Source organism: Centruroides sculpturatus, unplaced genomic scaffold, assembly GCF_000671375.1.
Source record: "Centruroides sculpturatus isolate CEXI.00-Female unplaced genomic scaffold, Cexi_2.0 scaffold1025, whole genome shotgun sequence".
Lineage (NCBI taxonomy): Eukaryota > Metazoa > Arthropoda > Arachnida > Scorpiones > Buthidae > Centruroides > Centruroides sculpturatus.
Genome location: NW_019385163.1, coordinates 57,649 through 77,128, shown reverse-complemented (window position 1 = coordinate 77,128; position 19,480 = coordinate 57,649). Strand labels below are relative to the sequence as shown.

The 19,480-nt window shown below is 30.0% G+C and overlaps 1 protein-coding gene and 1 long non-coding RNA gene across 3 annotated transcripts in view; one reads left to right on the top strand and one right to left on the bottom strand.

Annotated features, from left to right (window-relative positions):
• LOC111635631 (BRO1 domain-containing protein BROX-like) overlaps positions 1-19,255 on the top strand; it is a 93,938-nt gene extending 74,683 nt beyond the window's left edge. Inside the window, exons 8-11 of one of the 2 annotated variants that reach the window (XM_023380648.1) lie at positions 7,442-7,523; positions 8,679-8,829; positions 11,138-11,306; positions 15,979-19,255. In XM_023380648.1, the coding sequence (XP_023236416.1) occupies positions 7,442-7,523; positions 8,679-8,829; positions 11,138-11,306; positions 15,979-16,080 (504 nt within the window). In that variant the 3' untranslated portion in view covers positions 16,081-19,255. Of the gene's footprint in view, positions 1-7,441; positions 7,524-8,678; positions 8,830-11,137; positions 11,307-15,975 lie in introns of both variants that reach the window. The other variant, XM_023380647.1, reaches the window with a different exon arrangement.
• LOC111635632 lies at positions 10,012-11,128 on the bottom strand. The gene is made up of 3 exons (XR_002758409.1): positions 10,709-11,128; positions 10,496-10,597; positions 10,012-10,401 (listed from the first exon to the last, which is right to left on the bottom strand). It is a non-coding gene; the product is annotated as an uncharacterized LOC111635632 (long non-coding RNA).
• Positions 19,256-19,480: the final 225 nt, after the last annotated feature.

Here is a 19,480-nt window from a genome sequence, read left to right as displayed (position 1 = left end):
TTCATCATTGTCTGCTTTCAAAATAGTGCATTCAAGCAAACTTTAGATTGGAGGGTATGTTTTTGCTTTTTCTGATGAATATTTTTATTCTGTAATTAAAACGTCATGAAAGTAGCATATTATAAATACAAGCATTATTATTATTAATAACCAACCAGATGAAGAATACAAAATGAACATCCAAAGAAAATGTACTTCTTTCACAACTTGAAAAGTAAGTTCTCTGATCTTAAAAGAAAATTCACCAACTCAAAGAATAATGTGCATAAATACGTCTGTATCAACTGTAAAGAAGAAAACAAACAAAGATTTAAATCTTAAAAAAAATATTGTTTGCCACCTTTTGCATAGGCTTAAGCTAAACAACTACCAGATTACATTGGGCTACTTTTCCATGATTATATTTAATTAATTTCTAAATAATTTGTCACCAGAAGGAAATATTAGGCACCATCTCTTATCAAATTAAATAATTTAGAATATTCTAGAAGAAAAGAATTGGCCCAGAGTGAGACTCGAACCCGCAACTGCCACTTATTGGGTGGATGCATTGCCAGTTATGTTACTCGAGTCCAATCTCCTCTTCCAGACACATTTAATTATGATATAACCATTTTCAGTTACTTACAGTGCTGATTGGAGATGCCTTCAACACCCTTGTCCTATAAACTCCTACTCATGGCACTCAGCCAGCCATCGCTCAAATCAGGCTTAGTATGTATATATACACATACACATACACACATATATATATATATATATATACACACACACACACACACACAGCTTTAAACGAAAGTGAAAAATGTAAGTTAATTCATTTTTTCTATTATTCCACTTAAGTATGTTGTAATAACTGTTTGATTTTCTTAGTGTCTGNCTATAAACTCCTACTCATGGCACTCAGCCAGCCATCGCTCAAATCAGGCTTAGTATGTATATATACACATACACATACACACATATATATATATATATACACACACACACACACACACACACACACACACTTTAGGCCTTCTCTCTAATGCATTGCTCTTTAAAGAAAGAGATTTTCTTTTAAGATGTTGTAGGTCTGTTTATAATGAATCTTCATGGTGCTGTGCAGTGTGGGTGGAAATAAATCTCAAACAGGTATGTTTTAAATTGTAAATTGTATCTAATGTTGATTTCTCTGAGAATTTGTTCTACAACAGATATCTGTATATTTTTATGTATACCTGATGAGGGTCCTGTATACAAAAATGCATACCAGTGATAAAGTTGCATTCTGATGATAGAAGTGTCATTTTGTGTTGTCAGTAGCAGTGTGATAAATCTTGGTTATCTCTACTATAGTATTTGAGATTTTAGTTTCAACAATTGAGACAAGTTGAGATAAGAAGTTCTTTTATAATACAATATAAATTGCTTTGTAAAAATTGTTTAGCTGAGAATTATGACTATTGAAGAAGCTTATATCTACATAAATGATTGTCATGAAAAGGGGTTTATTTACTATTACAAGTGGAAAGAAAAAGATTTTTAAACTTGGTTCCAAAATTCCAAAGAAAATTTCAGTAAGAATTTATGACTATTGCTGGTATCAGCAATAATCATGATATAGTATAGAGTAATTATTCTTCTCCACACATCGGAATGTACTAAAAATAACTCTTACTTTAAACCTTGTAACCTTCTGGGCTCTTCTTGAGGAAGAGCCCAGAAGGTTACGAGGAAGAGCCCTCCTCCTGAGAAGAGCCCAGAAGGGGCATCAAAAATGTTTGCAGAAGTATTATACATTCACTCCGGTTACGAGGTTTAAAGTAAGAGTTATTTTTAGTATAGAGTAAGTCAAGGAATAAGGAAATGAAAATTCCATAAATAAGGAAGCTGGAAATTACAAACTTAAGTATAAAAGCATAAAGCAATATCTTCCTAATAATTAGATATAGCTGATAAATTTTTCAAGAAGTATATGAAATAGCTATTTTTTTAACGTTGGCTCATGGAGCCAGATTAAAGAAACTGATTCAGGTTAATAAGAGAAAATCTGGATTTTAACTTGAATAATAAAATAACAATCTACCTGTTTTTATATGATTTATTTATTTAAGCAGGTTAATGGTATTAATTATCAAAGAAGAAGACCATGATGACAGATTTGAAATATATAATTAAAGTAAGCAGTAGCATCAATAATTTAGTAAAGTGAACAATAATGAAAATTGACAAAAATTTTTAAGAGGCATTTACTAATAAAACTTACACAAATGCAATAAATAAAACCTGCAATAAATTGAGTAAAAACCAGGACAAAAATGATTTAATATATGTTTATAAATCATAAAATAAAATGAGAAAAGTAAACATAATTACATATTACTAAATCATAAAAATTATAAACCAAAAAAGATAGTAAAATATGTAATTACATGTAGTTAAGTAGTCAAGATTGATCTGGGAATGGGGCCCAAAAAACCAGTCCCAATATTTCATAAAATTACATATTCCACCACTTTACAGCAGTTAGCATGACATTGTGCATGTTCATGTCTAACATCTTTTGCTGTTTATGTAGAAGCTAATCCTATGTACAGTAGAATACAATAATAAATACATAGTTTTGTGGAAAGTGATTTTCATTTTTATAACAAAAATTAATTATAAAACACTAAATAATTTATTGAGATGCTTTTTGTCAGAGTGATTTAGTCTTTTTAATAAAATTATTGGTGGGACCTGGTCTCTCCAGCCCTGATGATCAGCCACCACTATATTTTAGTATAATCATTTGTTATAATGACTTCTGAAATAATAAAAATAGAAAAAAAATTCTGCATAGAAAAAGTTGCAGTTGCGCATGGCTACAGTAAAGGCATGATTTGTGGTTTAGCCCATGCCTGCACCAACCATCTTCCTCCATGAAGCAGTGCTGGCCCCGTCTACACCGGACGGCGGTCAGCAGCCCGTTAAGAATGATCCGGTCATCCGGTTCAACCAACATTTGGACCCTCTATACAGGCAGATTGCTAGCCATAATCACATGAAGATCACATACAGGAGAACTGGCTCTATTTATGACCTTTGCGCAATGCTAAAGACTCAATAGATCTCAACAGAGCTCCAGGGGTATACTCCATTCCCATCAGGGACAATAGATTCCAAAGAGACTTAGTTTATATTGGTTCTACCATGCGCTCAACACAAAAATGGTTATGCAAGCATCAATTGGATATTAAAAATAACAGGCACGCCTTGACGGCGCACGTTACCGTCCCTGAAATTTGGGCAGACTTCCCGAACACCAAATTAATCAGACAGGCATTTCAAATTGATCACATCCATCACCTGGAGGCCTGGGAGATCTATAAAGCCAATGTTGGAGGCATCTGTATCAACTTCTGTATCAAGGGCATCTGTATCTGTATCAACAAGACAGAGAGACGATCGCGCAGGTGTGGAGATACCTATTCAAGAAATTTGGATGGGGACAAGCGGAGGGGTGAAACATAATACGTGCAATATTTACAACTCGGGCGACATTGTTCTAACAGTCAAGGGGAGACACCGCTTAGTCAGCACCTGAAGAAGACCTCAGTGGAGGACAAAAATGTTAGTGGATATTGTAACAAACACAACACTGATATATAAAGGTTTTTTGTGGATTGTTACTTCTGAAATATTATGATTTTCAGAATTATATTGTAATAAATGTTCTTTCCTTTGTCAAACTTTCATAATCATTTGAAAATTAAAGGAATTAATTCATTGTTTGATCTCTTAATTTTCTTATTTGTTTCCTTGATATTTTATTCAGTATTTTATTCAATATTTATTAACTGTTAAGTTTGAAGTTAAAACATTTCATCTGAACTGTCTTCTCATAATAATAATTTTTTTCTTATGCTCATAGTTTAGNACTTTGGAAAATGGTGGAAATATCTTCAACTGAAATCATCATTTTATTTATCTTATGTGAGTATTTTATATGAAAATACTGTAAACTACTTAAAATAAATTATAAATAATCATTTATTTTAGACTAGTAGTCGGGCTGCCCCCTGCTGGGCATTCTAAATAATAAATTCATATCAATGGGGAATGTTTTCCCCTTCCCACGGGGGGTAATCCTTAACCTTCTCCCCCCACGGAAAAGGCGTTCTATCAGCAGCGGTGTCATTCCATAGTATAAATAATAAATTCATATCAATAATAAATTCCTATTACAAATAATAATCATTTATTGTTAATTTAAAATCATTGCTAGGGTGCCCCTAGTGGGCATTTTAGGCATACCATTACAGATATATTGACACGTGATCAATGGCTTATATTATTAGATAAAGTTTGTTATCAGCAATTATAAATATAGTCAAAGATGGTTAATTTGAACCATTTCCTTTAAAACTCATATTTAAGGGACAGTTGAAAGTGGATTCTTCAATTAACTGCCCATTCATACCTGTTCATTCCTACAGATGGCCCATTAACCAGGTCAAGAAGGTCAGCATTATTTAAACTTTACCCACTGTTAAAGATGCATTGATTAATTCAGTTGAGCTAGCATAGTGGTTAGGTCATCCTTATACAGGTATCTTCTGATTCATGAAAGTTTGCTTTATCGTTTCACTTTTATGAAAGACATATTAGTTTCTGTTTATGATAACCAAAAGAAATCCAAAGAGGACTTTCACTTTTACAAAAAAACAGCAAAAGCAAACATAGCTTTTAGTGCTTGTTTTTCAGTGAGTCATTTTAGAGGCATTGTGCGCTTTGAGTTTCAGACAGTGAGAGATGTCTCCAAGCTCCTTCCCTGAGAACTACATTCTGCATCAAGATACTTAGCAAGTGAGCATTTATGCTTTGTCTATTTATTAGGTATATCAACAGCTAGGGAAAGATGACCCAAATAAGGGATGGGTAACCTATGGCATCTCTATTTTTCATAACCTTTAAAAGGGAAACAGGGTATGATTGAAATGTTTAAATTTAGCACTAGATAACCAATATCTAGAACAGCAAAATTAATACATTGTAATTCAGTCACTAAAAGATATTGAGAATTGGGATATTGATAAGCTCAATAAATTAGTGTAGAGATAGTTGCATTGTTATAGGTTGAAAGGAAGAAGCTGGAATGATTCTGGGATTTGTGCCAAATTTATGCAAATTTTTTAATTATTACCATAGACAGACTTTCTTTACATATGTCGTGTGGCTAGGAAATAATGAGACTGTAATTGTCTGCATGCAACAGTCACATGTGGGCCAAAGTGGGTGGGCGGGTGGGTAAATGACCTTGAACATGTTAGAACAAGCACAGCGAGTCTCAACTTGGTAATGCTATTAGATTGCTGTGCCTGCTGCAAGTGGACATGCTGTTAGTGTGCATTGGAAAAATGGCTAGCTTGAAAGAGGAGCAGTGTATCAACCTGAAATTTTTGGTGAAATTGAAAAAACTGCCATTGAATCTTTCCATCTGCTACATGAAGCATACAGAGACGCATGTGTTTGTCGTGCATGTGCGTTTGAATGGCACAGAAGATTTTCTGATGGTCAAGAGGATGTGAAAGATGATGAACATTCTGGACAGTTTAGCATATTAAAAACTAAGGAGAACATATGAAAAGTAGAACAAATTGCAAACAATACTACTACAAAGAAGTTCTAGAATCTTGTGGGAAATGGTCAGAAGAAAGCGGCAGCACTTGTGGCAAAATGGTTTCATCCTCCATCAGGACAACACACCAGCCCATTTTGCTCTATCAGTGAAGCAGTTTTTGGCGAAGAAGGGAGTCACACTATTTGAATACTCACCTTACTTGCCTGACCTAGCTCCATGTGACTTTTACCTTTTCCCTAAAATCAAGTCTGCTTTGAAGGGACATTGTTTTCATTCCGTTTCTGCTGTCAAGAAAAAACAATGGAGCTTCTGTGTAGCCATACAGATGATAACCTGCAATGCTATTATGATCAGTGGAAGTTGCAAATGCAGCAGTGTGTGGAAGCAGAAGGATCATACATTGAAGGGAAGTATACTACTCAAGATTTAAAGTTCCAGCTTCAGTCTCGTTATTTTCTAGCCACATCTTGTATTTTAACATAAACAATAAAAGGTTGATTTTACATTTGTATTTTTAGTTCTCTACACATTTCAAAACAACTTTGATATAAAAAATATTTTCATGAGTGTCTGCAATGTTAAATATAGTCTTTGATATTTTTTAAGAAAAATTTATTTTCTATGTTTACAGCCAAGTTTATTAACCATGTGAAAAGCAAGTAATGAAACTAGCCATCTTATTGATAATGACTAATTTTTTACAGCACATAATTTTGTGTGTAGTGATTATTGTTAAGGGTAGGATTTTTAATGGTTAGGATCATTGTTTGGAAGTTATTTTGTACACATCTTTGTTCAAAAAGAAACATTCCTGAAAAAGTAGCCACTGTTTAGAGATGCCATTATATTGGAGGCTCAACTTATACAGGTGCATCCCTTTTATGAATGTTCAACTTACAAACAATTTGACTGTATTAATTTGTATGCCTTTATGTCCTTATTTTATACAGTTTGTTATATAAATGTCTACTAGGATAGATCTTATTAATAAGACTTATTGTACTGGTGTTCAGTTTCTGCACTTGAGAAAAACTTATTCAGAGAAAACAATCTTTAATGTTCACCTAGATTGTTTTCTTTGAATAAGTTTTTCTCAATTGCAGAAACCAAATACCAGTACAATAAGTCCTATTAATAAGATCTATCATAGTAGACATTTATATAATAAATTTTGACTGTATGTTTGAATCAATGTGAAATTTAATTTCACATTGTTCTGAAGTTCTCTTATTGCTCATTGGGTGGCATTGAAGTCAGTATTTGGCCAGTAATAAATAAATTTTTAATAAGTAATTAAGGTGGGTTTATTTCTATTGTGTATCATCATTTTTCATTTTTGTGTGATTTCTGAGGTGGTGTTGAAATTGTTAATATTAGAGTATTTGCATTTTTCACTATTATTTGCAATTTTTATAAACTTTTATTATTAGTGCTTCAAAAATACATCCTAAATTTAATAATAAATCTAGCAATGGTGATAAATTGAAGAAGTGTTGCTCTATTATCATGGAACATGAACTAGACTTTATAAAACTAAGGGCATTAGATGATGGAAAAAATGCATTTGAAACACTTGATACTAAGTGGTAGTGAGCAGATAAAAAGCATAATGTATTCTGTTAAGTGCATTGAAGGATCAAATACTAACAATAAGTGATTATTCTATATACAAATGTACTTTCTAAATTCGTTTTTGACTTATGAAACCTCAGGAACCCAATCTGTTCATAAGTAGGGAAGAACCTGTATGTATATATAATTATTTATAAATATATATATATATATATATATATATATAAATTAGCCCAACTAAACTAAATTTTTTTTCTTGTTTAGGCATATTGTTATGCAGGAGAAAATCTATTACAACAAGAAAAATGTGGTGAAGCTATTAGAGCTTTAAACGAAAGTGAAAAATGTAAGTTAATTCATTTTTTCTATTATTCCACTTAAGTATGTTGTAATAACTGTTTGATTTTCTTAGTGTCTGTTTTATTTTACAGTAATTAATCAGTTTTTTATTCATAAATGAAATTTGTGAATATTAAATGATAGGAAATATGTTGCTTGTAACTCAGTAGAAAATTTTACTGAGTTACAAGCCCATGTAAAATAGCTTGGATGTAATGATTTTTGTTAAAGATGATTTTGCAAGCAAGACATTGATAGTTTTTGTGGTTTTATTAGTGACATTCCAATCTTCTATCTCTTAAATAAATGCAATTGTGAGACATTAAACATTTATTAATAAAAACATAAAAACATTTATTACTTTAGTTCTTATTTACTTATTGTAAATAATAATTACAGTTTAATTATTTTTGTTAAAAGTTGGTTAACTTTGTTTTTAAGTTGTTTACAGTATGTGTGCCATGGACCTTTACAATTGACATACTGTACTTTAGATTCTTGCACTCACTTGTACAATTTAGTCTGTTATAGGATGTTACTTATACAATATAGGATGGACTTTTGTAAACTAAACTTTTTATAATCACAGATTTTGTTTATTATAAACAGATGACTGAAGATTAACAGGTTAAAACAGAATTTTTTTTTTCAAATTCTAAATTTAGTTACATGTTATTGTAAAATTCCAAGAACTATATTTTATAATAAACTTCCTGAAGCCTGGTACATTGATACTCAACCAAATGATCGCCTTTATTAATCAGCCTATGAATTTGCTATTATGAATGATTAGATAATGTCTAATTATTAATAATAGTAAATTTATAGCCCAATTAATTAAGGTGATCGTTTAGTTGAACTATATTTTGATACTTAAGAAATTTAGCAGATGGTTACAATCCATGATTTGATAGTGATATGTTAACTACAAATGAGATAATAACTAGGAATTAGTTTTGTTGTTGATATGTTAAATAAATAAGTGAAAAAGAGAAAGAAAAAGTTTCAAATATTTTTGAGTTTCACATATCTAGAAAAATCTGAATTTCTTAATTTATATAATTTTTTTTTATTTTATAATTCTAGATATATACTATTTACATTTTATATTAATTTAAATATATTTTTATATAAATACAAAATATTAAATTTATATTTAAAGATCAATCTGAAGTGAAAATATTAAGTAAAGAATATTCACAAACTAAAGGACCAGGAATAGGTGCAAAACCAGAACAGCATTTATTCTTTCGTAAATTGGGATCAATTGTAAAACTTACACTTGATAAATGTGAAAGAGAAAATGGATTTATGTAAGTAGAAGTTTTCTTTCAGTTTTTATTTAATATAAATGATTTTTTTAGTAAATTTTTGTTTAAATAAAAATAAAATTTAATGTTAACATCTTAACTTTAAATATTTTAAAATTAAATCTGCTTTCAGATTAAGTTTCAGATAAATTTGTCAAATGCATTTAAAAAACATAGCACTATAGTTGGTGCTCTATTAAATATATTAAACATTAACATCAAGAATATATTTACAAAAGTATAGTATTGAATAAAAAAAATTTAAAAGCTTAATTTAGAGTTTTCTTGAACAAAATGTTATGCAAAACGATACGTAATAGGCAAGTTTTTATGATTATAACAATTTTATTTGTAAACAAATAAGGAAATTGTACTGGTGTTCAGTTTCTGCACTTGAGAAAAACTTATTCAGAGAAAACAATCTTTAATGTTCACCTAGATTGTTTTCTTTGAATAAGTTTTTCTCAATTGCAGAAACCAAATACCAGTACAATAAGTCCTATTAATAAGATCTATCATAGTAGACATTTATATAATAAATTTTGACTGTATGTTTGAATCAATGTGAAATTTAATTTCACATTGTTCTGAAGTTCTCTTATTGCTCATTGGGTGGCATTGAAGTCAGTATTTGGCCAGTAATAAATAAATTTTTAATAAGTAATTAAGGTGGGTTTATTTCTATTGTGTATCATCATTTTTCATTTTTGTGTGATTTCTGAGGTGGTGTTGAAATTGTTAATATTAGAGTATTTGCATTTTTCACTATTATTTGCAATTTTTATAAACTTTTATTATTAGTGCTTCAAAAATACATCCTAAATTTAATAATAAATCTAGCAATGGTGATAAATTGAAGAAGTGTTGCTCTATTATCATGGAACATGAACTAGACTTTATAAAACTAAGGGCATTAGATGATGGAAAAAATGCATTTGAAACACTTGATACTAAGTGGTAGTGAGCAGATAAAAAGCATAATGTATTCTGTTAAGTGCATTGAAGGATCAAATACTAACAATAAGTGATTATTCTATATACAAATGTACTTTCTAAATTCGTTTTTGACTTATGAAACCTCAGGAACCCAATCTGTTCATAAGTAGGGAAGAACCTGTATGTATATATAATTATTTATAAATATATATATATATATATATATATATATACAAAAAGTTATGCATTATGGAACATTTTTGGTGTAATTATAATTTGCATCACCGCCTGTAGAGACTGTTTCTGAAGGTATGAAAAGGACAGAAGGTAAAGCATTTCTCCAAAATGAAGAGTTAATGCTTCAAAATATTGTAATATTTTGAAGCATTAACTCTTTCACTCTTATTTTAATATTTTGTTTATATACATAAAAAGAAGTATGTTGGAGCTAAGTCCAGTGAATGAAAATTGGGAAACAAGTGGCATTGAGTTCTTGGCCAAAAATTCTCTGTTGTTAGCATATATAGGTGGACATGTTGTCATGATGCTATTCTGTTAAGTAGGCAGTCTTCTTCTTCACTGCTTCATGAAGGCTTTTCATCATCTCCTGATGGTATCCCTTATTTACTGTCTTCCTTTCTGAAAGAAATTCATGGTGAATGACACTTTCAGAATCAAACAAAACAGTGAGCAAGACATTCAATCAAACTTGTTGCAGTGAAGATTTTCCTACCCGTTGTGATGACTGAATACTTTGTTTCCATGTTGTACCCATAGACCCATATCTTGCATCAGACCTAGCCCATCCCAGAAGCACTTCACTCTCTTGCATTTACTGAAAGAAAATTGCAAAATGCAATTAACATGTATTTACACAAATGAACATAACATGACAACAAATGAAGATAGAACAAACTGCTCTCAGCACATAGTACAAAAGACTTACCACTAGGGAGCTGTGCAAATTGCATTCGGATTCAATTATCAGTTGGTGCATAATTTAAAACATACAAGAACTTTCTGGCAGGACAGATCTCTTATACTTGAAAAAATGATAACAATTAAAGAGCGTGAAAGTTATTTTGTGGGATCTAGCTTTGATTCCAGTTTGGATCCTCAAACTGGAATCAGGAACTTTTCTGTGGTTATTCTGATCCTGATATGTTGAGTTTCATCCTTCTCCACCAAACTGATCCATTATGGGGTGACAAACCTGTGATGTGCATACAAAAAAGTGTCCTGATGTTTGTAGGTGAGAAGAGTAAAAACAGTACTGTATTAAAAAAATAAATTGTTTCTATTTAAATTATTAAATGTGCCATAGTTTTGATTAAATTACAAGTTTATTTAAATCTTGTAATTTTTATTTTTATAGATTTCATCAGAAAGTACCAAAAGATCCTCCTGAGTTAGAACTTAAAGCTACTTATGGTCTAGCTAGTCCTGAAGAATTTGCTTTGCCATCTATTAATCCAATGTGGAATCCTACAATTTATGCAGCATTTGATATGCCTCGTACCAATCCTTTTGATCCTGCAAATTCTGTAAGTTAAATATCAATTACTTTTAAAATTAATACTGTATAACTACTATAATTATAATGTCCTATATTAAGTTATACCTTTTCCTGATTAGTATAATTTGAATAATGTTTTCTTATTTATAATTGTTCTGTGTGACAAGAAATAAAAGACAATAATACTTCTACTAAAGAATATAAGAACAATTTGTTTGTCAGCAGAATACAATGGAACCTTGCTTATGAGCATAATTCATTCTAGAATCTTACTCATAATGCGAAACACTTGTTAAGCAAAATAATTTTTCCCATATAAATTAATGTAAAATACGATAAGGCATTCCATGCCGAAAAAATACTCAAATAGTTTATTCAAAGAAAATTATACAATATACATTGTTAAGGAGCATGAATCTTCTTTATCTTTTGTTCTAGCACGGAATGAACCAACCTGGAATGCGAATTCAATTTGCAGAAAATAAAAAAAATCACAGATAATATGTCTGATGAACATGCCAATGATATGCCAAATTCTGAGCTATCTAAAGGCTATAATTAAATATTAGAAATTAATTAATTTGACTAGAGGTAGGTTTAACAAGATGAACAAAAAAGGAAATGTTAGTTAAGGTACAAGGTTCAAGCATCCTTACTACACCCAATATGTTTAAAGCTATACATCGACCAAAGCCGAATATTATCGGGCTAGAAATGGCTATAATACTAATAATTTAATAGACAATTTAGCATTAGAGTTAGATGTTAGGTGCCATCTCTTGATAAATTTAATAATTATAAATTAATTAAATAATTTAAATAATAATTTTAGAATTACTGGAAGAAAAGAATCGGCCTGAAATGGGACTCAAACCTGCAACTCCTGCTTACCGTGCAGATGCGCTGCCAATTATGATACCCAGACCTTTGGTCCGATATCCTCTTCCAGCATATAAACTAATGATATAACCATTGACAGTTATTACAATGCCGGCTGGGGACGCATTCAGTACCCATGACGTGCAAGCAACTTCCAAGGCACTCGACCGGCCATCGCAAACCGTGGCAAGATGGCAGAGTTTGCGATGGCATTAGAGGGGCACCTAATGCCTAACTCTAATGCCAAATTGTCTATTAAATTATTAGTATTATAGCCATTTCTAGCCCAATAATATTCGGCTTTGGTTGATGTATAGGTACAAAGTTTGTTCAACACTGAATGAAAGACAGTGTGAAATTGTATTCATAAACAGTTGTCTTTCTTGAGAACTGATCTGGTCCAATTTCACCTGGTAACAGAGAAAGACCAATCTGGGACTGAGAAAGGGGATTAATAACCAATAAAGTGATGATTTGCAAGACAAAAAGATATTTAAGCCCAGGCCCCAAGGATACTTGGTTCTTTGTCATGGCATCCCACGAGGCTATGTCCCTCGCTGGGGTGCTTCCTGCAAGGCTTCCATTTTTGTCCTTTGCTGATATATTCTCCGAAAGTTATAGACCTTCATGAGAAACTTCAGACATTCCAATCTGCATTCACTGGACATTGTTTCCTGTTTGAGAACTGGAACTTTGAATACAACATCTGATCAGCAATAGGAAACTGTCCTTGTTGGTGGACTTTCTTCTTCTTCTTCTTCTTCTTCTTCTTTTTCTTGGAAGACTACGTGCCAAAGTATACAAGGACTTCAACTCTTTGCGACTGTAGAACTTTTTGTAAGTTAAATTGTCTAATAAATGGGTTGTGTTGTTTGTAAACAAGGCATCGATCGCTGACTCAATCGCTCCTACATGTCGTTGACTGTTACCACTCAGCAGTCCTGAGGCAATGGAGACAATAATGATATCATGTATAATCATTATTTTTTTGTTTTGAAATTTCCCACTTCGGCCCCCTTACAGCAGCGTAACTGCCTACCTCTAGTCAAATTAATTAATTTCTAATATTTAATTATAGCCTTTACATATCCCAAGAATTTGGCATATCGTTTACCGTGTTTATTATATAATGGGCTATGGTTGTTGATGTTTATACGCAATGTGTGTGAACACAAGTTTGGAAAAATGTGTGATCACAAGAGACACTCCTCGGGACTGCTGAGTGGTAACAGTCAACGACACTAAGATGCTAGCAGAACGAGTGCTAAACAATGACTGATGGAGCATACAATCCAGGACTTCCCCTCTCCTGTCACTCGTTATGTGAAATGTTGCTCATTAAGAGAGTCATTTTTTTACAATTTGTTTTGCTTGTTATGCGAGGTGCTCATTAAGCAAGGTTCCACTGTAATTAATTTTCAGTTTTTTGGGATCAGATAAATCAGTTTACTTGCCATTTTTTTTATTTCTGAATAAGAATAAAAAATAAAGAAAAAACAAATTGTTGTTATACATCACTATGCATCTTATGAATTCTTGATCTCTAGTTGTCAAATTAATTGGTCAAATCCTCCTTTTTTCACATCAATAAAGCTTTATTACTGTTTTGATGTTGATTCAGCGTGCATATAAATTTAAAATTACTACCATAAACATTCATTATGGTTGTTAACTGATAAATTGTATTGCTATCTTCTAATCACTTTAATCCTATTTTTAGGTTGATTTTTCTCAAAGCAAATAGTCCTGGTTAGTTGACAAATGATTTTATTCTGGCATACTTTAAATAATTTTACAACAAATGCATTTCAGGCTGATGTAGTGTTTTAGCCCTCTTCAGTGATATTTGAGACTTTGTTTTCTGCTCCTGTATGGAGGCAGAAAACAAATTAATACTTATGCTCATTCTATAATATGAATAAAATATTTTACTAATATATAATTTAAAAAATATAGTATCTTATTTAAAGGTACTATATTTTTATAAGTACTGTATAATACATATGATGTGATAATTTTCCACTTTATTTATATTCCATGTTTTTGAAGTTGTGCACTGGAGGTCTAAATTTTTTGTATTCCCTCATATCACTGAGGGAATACAAAAACACTTCATAAGCCTGAAATGCATTTGTTGTAAAATTGTTTAAAGTATTCCACAATAAAATCATTTGTCATCTAACCAGGACTGTTTGCTGTGAGAAAAATCAATCTAATAATAGGATTAAAGTGATTAGAAGATAGCAATATTAATACAGCACCCATACAAATAAGATGACAAATTGTAATCGTCTGTCTTCATAAAAACAATCCTCTAAACAAAGTGTTAATTATAAATACAACACACCAACCTTATTATTCTTTGCAGTTATTTTGGAACATAACAAACGTTTTTGGTCCATCCTATACCTTCTTCAGGCAGAGTTCTAGAAAGAAATTTTTCTGGTGTTCCATTCAGCTTCGATGTATTCTAATTTTGAACGTTTCTAAATTCAAAAATAGAAACATTTGAAATTAGAATACATCAGATCTGAATGGAACATTAGAAAGATTTTTTCTAGAACTCTGCCTGAAGAAGGTCTAGGATGGACCAAAAATGCCTGTCTTTATTTATGATTTCATTTTTTTACTTTGATCAGGATAAATATTTACAATTGTTATTCAATGAATCATATGTACCATTTAAAACTTTCAGTTTTTTAAATATCTCTTGTCATAACCATAATTTCTTTTATAGTATAAGTTGCATTTAACTAAATTATGTTTAACAGAATAGTTGATATTGTGTTTGTTTAAAACACTCATCAGCAGGGATTGGAAATTATAACTTGTGCACAAAATACAAAATTATATTTTGTATTTTGTGCTGAGAATGTCTTAAAGGTGCTAAATCAATGAATTGAGGTACCTTGTTGCAAACAGTTTTGTATATTTTGGATCTCTCAACATATTCTACATAAATGCAAATATTTTTGAATAAAACTGATAGATGGTGCTCGATATGCACTGTTTAAGAGTGAGAGTAATGGAAACTGAAAAAATGACTGATTTCACAAAAATTGTTAAGCAGTTATTGTGCTGAGCTTAAATTGAATATATACTTGATGATCCAAATGTCAAAAACCACATATGGTGCATTATTGTGACAGACTGATTAATGTAAGCAAGTATAGTCAAATAACGCAGCATCACTAATCAAATAAACATCAAGAGAAATTCAAGAAGTGAAATAATAGTGTGATGTTGAAAGTATGGCAGCAGATGACAAAACTCAGTTTTGCCTGAGATGCAAGTTACAATTGAGCTAGCATGGTTGTGTATGAGCAATGCATTGAGAAAAAGTGTTGTAAATCGAGATAGAATATTTGGAAAAGAAATGAATGTGCACAACAATTATTAATGCAGAAAAGCAACTTAAGAGAGAAGCTCACAAAGATGTGAAAAATATTTCATGTCAATAATGTGAAAATAAGTCAAAAGAATTGCTGTTTTAAGTTTAGAATTTGTCAAATTTAATAAATGAAAAGGTTTTTAAGTTGTTAGAAAACCTGTAACAATGACATTTATTATCTAACAATTTTTTAAAAAATTACATAATGTTGTAAGATAAACCAGTACTAAAAACTTATTCAGATTTTAATATTTTTGGGTGTTAGAGTTTTGACATTCTTGAATATTTCTGCTGATTTTTTTTATTGATCAGGAATAATATGAATTTATTTTCTAAAACAAACTAATAAAATTCCTTATGATTATATTAATATAACAATTTTAAGTTTTCATCCAAATCAACTGAATTTTTAATACTTTACTTTCAGAAGGCTGCAACTAAAGCTGAGGGAGATTTACCCCCAGTTAAAGAAGCTAATGTACATCAGTCAAACAAAGATCCAAAAAATAATAGTGGATGTGTCATTCAGTAAAAGAATATAAATTATCTTGTTAAAAAATAAATAAATAAACGTTCTATTTATATGTATTCAAAAGAAAGATATTCCATACTTTTGCTACATGAGAAATCAAAAGCAAATGCCAATAATTTTATATTATAAAATAATGCATACATTTAGTGATAACATTATCTGTGAAATAAGAATTTCAAATTAATATTTCAAAAACAAGTTTTAAAAAAATTGTTCTATATGATATGTTTATAATGATTTATTGATTTATTATATTGCTATTAATTCATAATTAATATATTAATATATGATATTCATGAAATTTAATGAAATCATATCAACTTGTTTTTCCCCAGAAGTGAAGTGTATATGTACTGAAAAAATTGTTAAACGATCTGTGATTAAGAGTTTTAAATATAAGAGAAAGAAAAGGTTCATTGCAAATATTTGAATGTAAATTAATATTATCTCAAATTGTTCCGTATAGTTGAATTTGTGTAGTATTGTCATATTTGTTAAATGATACATAAAATTACATATCTAATTGTTTTATCTCTCATTGCAAAAATGTTACCATGGATAAAATGAAAATGTAAGTAATTTTCAATGTTATTTGAGAAATCATTGAAAAAAATCCACAAAATGCACATTTTATTGAAAATTTATTTAATATAATTGTAATTAAATTTACCATTATGGCTATATACAGTGTATCAGTCATAAAAATTAGGCATTTGAGCAGCGAAAAAGTTTGCAGTATGAGATTATAAAACATTTATTTACAACTTAAAATATTTGTTTTGTCAAAATTAATCAAAACTAAAATTTAAAAATTGATTTAAATATATACATTTTTAATGAATTTCTCAAAAATTTGCTTTAAGTGACTAGATACATCAAAACACTAGGAATGCATTAGTTTATAAAGCTATAGAATTTTGCATTTTATGTACAAGGAGGCCCAAAAGTCAGTTAATGAAGTTATATTTACTTTAATTGTTTTAGGAACAGTTATGTGATAATGATCATAATTTACATGAATCACAAATGACTATATGAAGCTGCTCTAAACCAGTTTAAACTCTTCCTAACATGATCTTAATATATAGCTCAGTTAACTGGTTTTTAGGCCACACTGTAGAGCACAAGAGCTATGTTTATGCGATTAAAAATATTCTGATTATAAGATTTGGATAATCGTATGACTATTTTTAAAATATGTCACATACATGAAAAGCATTACATAAGTATGAAGAGATTTTAATATTCATAAACAATTAACAGCTTTTTAGCATTTTCATTTTGTCTATGCACGAGTCATTATCTCAAATACATGCTTTGTTTGTAAATAGGAAATTATTATAAATATAAATAATTAAATAGTTTAAAAGAATTATGACTGTTTGCCTTGGAAAATGTTAAATTGCAAAAAGAAAAATGCAATTGATGTACGTATTGTATATATCTTAATCAAAAGTAATGCCCGAAAGCTTTCCGAAAAAGTACGTTTAATTGTTAATTAAAACATTTGATCTCTAACTTCTTTTGCATAAATATGATTTGTTATATTTTGCATGAACATTTTAATTCTGTAGACTCGTACTTTGTAGTTACATTTAAGTGTTATGGTCCTTGAAATTTAAACTGTATTATAAATTTCTCTTTTTCTACTAGGAAATTCCAAAATTTGATAAAAATTTTTGTACTAATAGATTCAAGTTTTGAAGTTTATTATTCTTATTATTATAAAATTTGTACTCAAATGTACAGATTTACTGTTTTATTTATGTTGTAAAATATATGACTTCTGTATAACTATAACAAAATTTGCATAATTTATGAAATTTTGTACTTGTATTTCACAAATTTATTTTATAATTATTAATAAATTAAATATTCATTTGGATAAAGTGAAAAAAATAGGAATTTTAAGTAGATTTTAGAAAACTTTGGGACCATCTAATAGTTGAAGTAAGTAATTTTTGTGCATTATTTATCTAGAAATTTATTATGAAGTTTTATATAATTAGCAAAATATAATTGAAAGTTTATTTGTTTTAAATTACTTTATGATAATCTAGTTTTATTTATTTTTAATTTTTAAATAAAACTTTAATGATTCAAAAATTGAATTTTTCTTCCTGAATTTTAGAGAAAACATTTAAATTTTGAATGCAACGAAAATTTACTTTAGTTTTAGATCTGCAGAATAGTTGCGCAATTGATATCATTATGCCACCGTAAGAGGTCCAAGCTTGAATTTATTTTGGAATCTTATAATTCACCATGGATAGTTGAGTTGAGATGAGGTCCTTATATTTCAGGTTTTGAGTCTGGGTCGGTTTAGAAATTTTAAGCACGAGTTGATCTATGTATCTCAGGCTATCTTCCACAATCTCATCATCCCATTGTGATTCTGTGAAACCCAGTGGTTATTGTAGAAGATTTACTTAATAGCCTACTCATAAGTCATTTGTCTCAAGTGGCATCTGGTATTGAAAGTAAGCATTTCCAGGGTTTGTTTGACATCGACACCACTGTATTTTTTTTTAATTCTCCGTCCTTTGGGCACTAAGAAGGCCATTTCAGCAATCCCATTATGGATTCGGCTAGACCTTCAATGGAGTGGGGGATTTATTTGTATTAATTGTTAATTTAAAAAATATTCCGTATTTGTATATACTATTTAATACGTAGAAAATAAAGAACACAATTTTTATATATAAATAAAACGATATTACTGACGACCATAAAACGAATATACATTGCCGAAATTAAAATTTTGTCTAGTTTTAAGTGCCTTGAGTTACGGGACGGAAATAATGAAAATACGTCGTTTCGTTATAAAAACGAGGGCCAACTCCGAGATCGAAGAGCTGTAAAATTGTGCAAGGAAGATGGATGGCCACGTAAAGGTAATCCAGTAAGAAGACCGAAGTGTCCAAGTATCGAAGAGGTGATAACCAAAAGTACGCTTTAACTGCGTATATCAGTAGTGGATAACACAAACAAACGTTGTTGAAGAATCCAAAAAGCCAAATTATTTTCCAGATGATTTTCAAGAAACCCATTTTCGAACTCGTTCTCTTCTTCTATTTTTGCTAACTTTTGTTAACGATTATTTGCAATAAACACAAAGAATTATATTGTTACTTAAAAAAATGTTAAAGATTTAAACAACAGTTTACTTTTCTTCCTTTTTCTGAGATAATTTATCCAACATAAAGATTTTAAAATTAATATTATGAAAGAAAACAAGATACATAATCAGCAAATACTGTGTATAATTTTACGTCATAATCAACATTTTATAAAATTTTGCATTCTCTTACTCCACTGGAAAATACCATTTGTATTGTCATAAATTTAATCGAATGAGTTCAACAAAATTAAATTTTCTTGAAGGAATGGATATGTTTTG